The sequence below is a fragment of the Oratosquilla oratoria genome, chromosome 23 (assembly GCF_046742065.1).
Source record: "Oratosquilla oratoria isolate Oo_2021 chromosome 23, ASM4674206v1, whole genome shotgun sequence".
NCBI lineage: Eukaryota > Metazoa > Arthropoda > Malacostraca > Stomatopoda > Squillidae > Oratosquilla > Oratosquilla oratoria.
The window spans coordinates 23,331,974-23,335,260 of NC_134799.1; the positions used below are offsets into that span (position 1 = coordinate 23,331,974).

At 40.2% G+C, this 3,287-nt stretch overlaps 1 protein-coding gene across 1 annotated transcript; it reads left to right on the forward strand.

Annotated features, from left to right (window-relative positions):
- Window positions 1–2,406: 2,406 nt before the first annotated feature.
- On the forward strand, window positions 2,407–2,898 carry LOC143037746 (uncharacterized). The gene has a single exon (XM_076206296.1). The coding sequence runs from the start codon at window positions 2,407–2,409 to the stop codon at window positions 2,896–2,898; it is 492 nt and encodes a 163-aa protein (XP_076062411.1).
- The last annotated feature ends 389 nt before the right edge of the window (window positions 2,899–3,287 follow it).

The window sequence follows — 3,287 nt, forward strand, 5'->3', positions numbered from 1 at the left end:
TTCTTGAATATCTAATTGATTTGAGTGGTCATTTGCCACTCCGCACAGTTTTGTATCATCAGCAAATTTGGAAACAGTAGATTTTAGTCCATGGTCTATATCATTTATATATACTATGAATAGAAGTGGCCCAAGAACGGAACCCTGAGGAACTCCACTTGTAACATTTTTCCATCTAGAAGTTTTTCCATTTAAAACAACTCTCTGTTTTCGACCATTCAACCAATTACTAGTCCAACCACTTATTCCGTGTAAAGCTAATTTAGTAAGTAGTCTTTCGTGTGGGACGGTATTAAAGCTTTTGCAAAGTCTAGATATATTAAATCTATATTGTTTCTTTTGTCATAATTCGAGATAACTGTGTTGTAGAATTCGAGTAAGTTAGTCACGCAAGAACGTTTCCGTCTGAAACCATGCTGGCTATCATTTATCAAACGGTTACTTTCTAAATGATGTTCGATAGCATCTCTGATGATAGTTTCCATTATTTTTCCTACGATTGAAGTCAAACTTATAGGCCTATAGTTATTTGGCTTCTTTTTGTCACCTTTTTTGAATATGGGAGTAACGTTAGCTAGCTTCCATTCTCTTGGGACATCTCCGAATATGATGGATTTCTTGAAAATAATTTCTAATGGAACAACAATCTCATTTTTCATTTCCTTTAAGATTCTTGGATGCCAACCGTCAGGCCCTGGTGTTTTATTAACTTTGAGTTTATCTATACACCTTTTATTTTTTTCTTTTGTTATATTTACCGTAGTGAGTAAGTTTACCCTAGACTTTTCACAGGTTTCAGTTTGGAATTCACTTTGAGGTGTTTCGTTTACGAATACCGAGCTAAAATAATTGTTTAAGATATTACACATTCCTTCATTTGAATATTCAAGTTGACCGTCAGCAGATAATAGTGGACCAATGTGATTCCTAACAACCTTTTTATCTCTAATGTAACTATAGAATTCTTTGGGATTCTCTTTGGATTTATCAGCGATGTTCATTTCGTATTGTCGTTTTCTTTTTCTTATTGTCTTTTTAAATCTCTCTGTATTGATACATAACTTTCATAGTCATTAGATGCACCCAAGCACTTATATTTCTTATAAGCCTGTCTCTTTTTAGCAATACTTTTTTCAGTTTCTTTGTCGAGCCACTTTGGGCGAGCCTCTTAGTGAGCGTATTTTGAAATATTTCCCACATCTGATCTACAGGTCTTTCGTTTAATTTTGCCTCCCAATCTGTAAGCTGAAGTTCCTGACGTAGTCCTATGAACTGGTAAGAAGAAGAGCAGGGGTGAACATGAGGTTTGATGGTTTTTAGGTGATCTATTGGGTGTTTTTTCCAGCGTTTTTGCCACTGCTGTGATAGATTTGCTCGGATGACTGGGAAAAAGTTTGATACAGGCAGCGGGGTAGTAGCATTGAATGGGGTCAATACTACATTCCGGGCTGCCTTATCAGCTTGTTCACTTCCGGGGATACCGACGTGCGATGGTGCCCAGTAGAAAGATACTGATCTGAAGCGTGAGGAGATTTGAATCAGGCATAAGTGGATGTTGTGGAATATTGGGTGGTGGGAGTGGAAGGAGAAGAGAGATTCCAGGGCACCACGTGAGTCTGAGAGGATTATGAAAGAGGAAGAGGGGAAACGGGATATTTGCATGGCAGTGAGGAGAGTTAGTAGTTCAGCGGTGAAGATTGAGGCAAAGGGTGGGGGATCCTGATTTCGTGGTTGAAAGTACAGGGTCGTGTCATTTTACAAAACTCATCCTTTCGATGCAGTACCCCCCTAATATTATGGTCTAGGCTTAACTGAAACCGGAAATACTAACATTTGGCTCATAGGATCATCACAACCCCCCTTTACATACTACATCTGAAAGTTGTCACCCTTAAAATCAACCAAAAATATGACGTTTGTGCAATTTTGCATGATAATCAATTATTTTTTAGGTGTTTTCAGGTGAACTAATGAGTGGAACAGAGTATATATTATTGTTTACAGGAACATAAAACCATTTCTCTTTTGGCACTGTACTAAGGATAATATTGGGCCCAGTATTCGACGAACTAGACCAAGAAAGGAGAAGACGTCATAATGAAGAGTTACGGGAAATATCAGGCCAAACAAATATCGTGAACATCATAAAGTCAAGTCGACTGCAGTACATTGCAGTACATTGCAAAAATGGACCAAGAAAGAATACCAGTGAGTGATGAAGGACGGTATGGTAGGAGGAAGATGATTCCCAGGAAAACCACGCAGAACATGGATGGACAACGTGAAGGAAGACCTGGATAGGACTGGAGCAGATGTCCGTGAGTGGATGACAGTGACACAAAACCTAGCGGTGAGGGGTCAGGAAGTGGCCCGACCGCCACCGGAGTGAGTGCAGGTTGAATCGATATGGCTAGCGTAGACATGAGATCTCATTCCAGGAAGACTCTGTGTGGTGTGGACTATATAGAGAGAGCAGAATTACCGCATGGGATGCTCCCAACTGGCAAAGATGTCATACAGAATATGCTCTACTTGCTGCGGCCAAAGCGGGCAGGCCAAGCTCAGCGCTCCAAGGATGCAGCAGCTCAGCTGCTGGCAGAGCTGGTTCAGGAACACTGGCTATTCTGCAATCTGTACACCATCCACACCAGGCACATAAAGAAACACATCCTGAAGCTGTACGGTGAATTTGTCACTCTGATCCAGACACGGAAACAGCGACAAAGTGACAGTTTTCAAGCGAGAGCAGCAGGCTTCAATGAAAGGATGAAACAGTTGATGGACGTGTTCTGCCAGGACTCTGAAATACGCAAGAAGATGGAACTGAAACATAGGCTGGAAATGGTTGAAATGGAATGGGCCTTCCTTGAGGATCAAAAAACCCAGAAGAAAATGTAATGTGAAGACTTCGTGGACAGGAAATGGATGAGAACGATGGAGCTTCGGAACAGGGGTATGCAGAGCCTTGAGCGAAAGAGAGCTGATTGTGAAAAGGAGAAAGAAATATCTGTGTCAGTTGCTGAATTTAAACACTTTCATCAGAATAGAAACCAGAAGAAAGGTGGGGGTATTCTGTTGTACGTTAAAAGCAATGTCCATGCCTATGTATTAGAAACAATGAAACAGGATGCATATGATAATTTGTGGGTAGAATTAACCCAAACAAATGGACACAAGATGAATGTAGATGTAATATATAGGCCAAAAATATTATTATTAGCAGACGACAAACTGTTTTTTCAAGAACCGGAACTTATTGATAATGGGTTATTTCAATTTTACTAACA

Coding starts and splice junctions, on each gene's coding strand:
- LOC143037746 (XM_076206296.1), top strand. CDS start 2,407: ATGGCTAGCGTAGACATGAGATCTCATTCCAGGAAGACTCTGTGTGGT.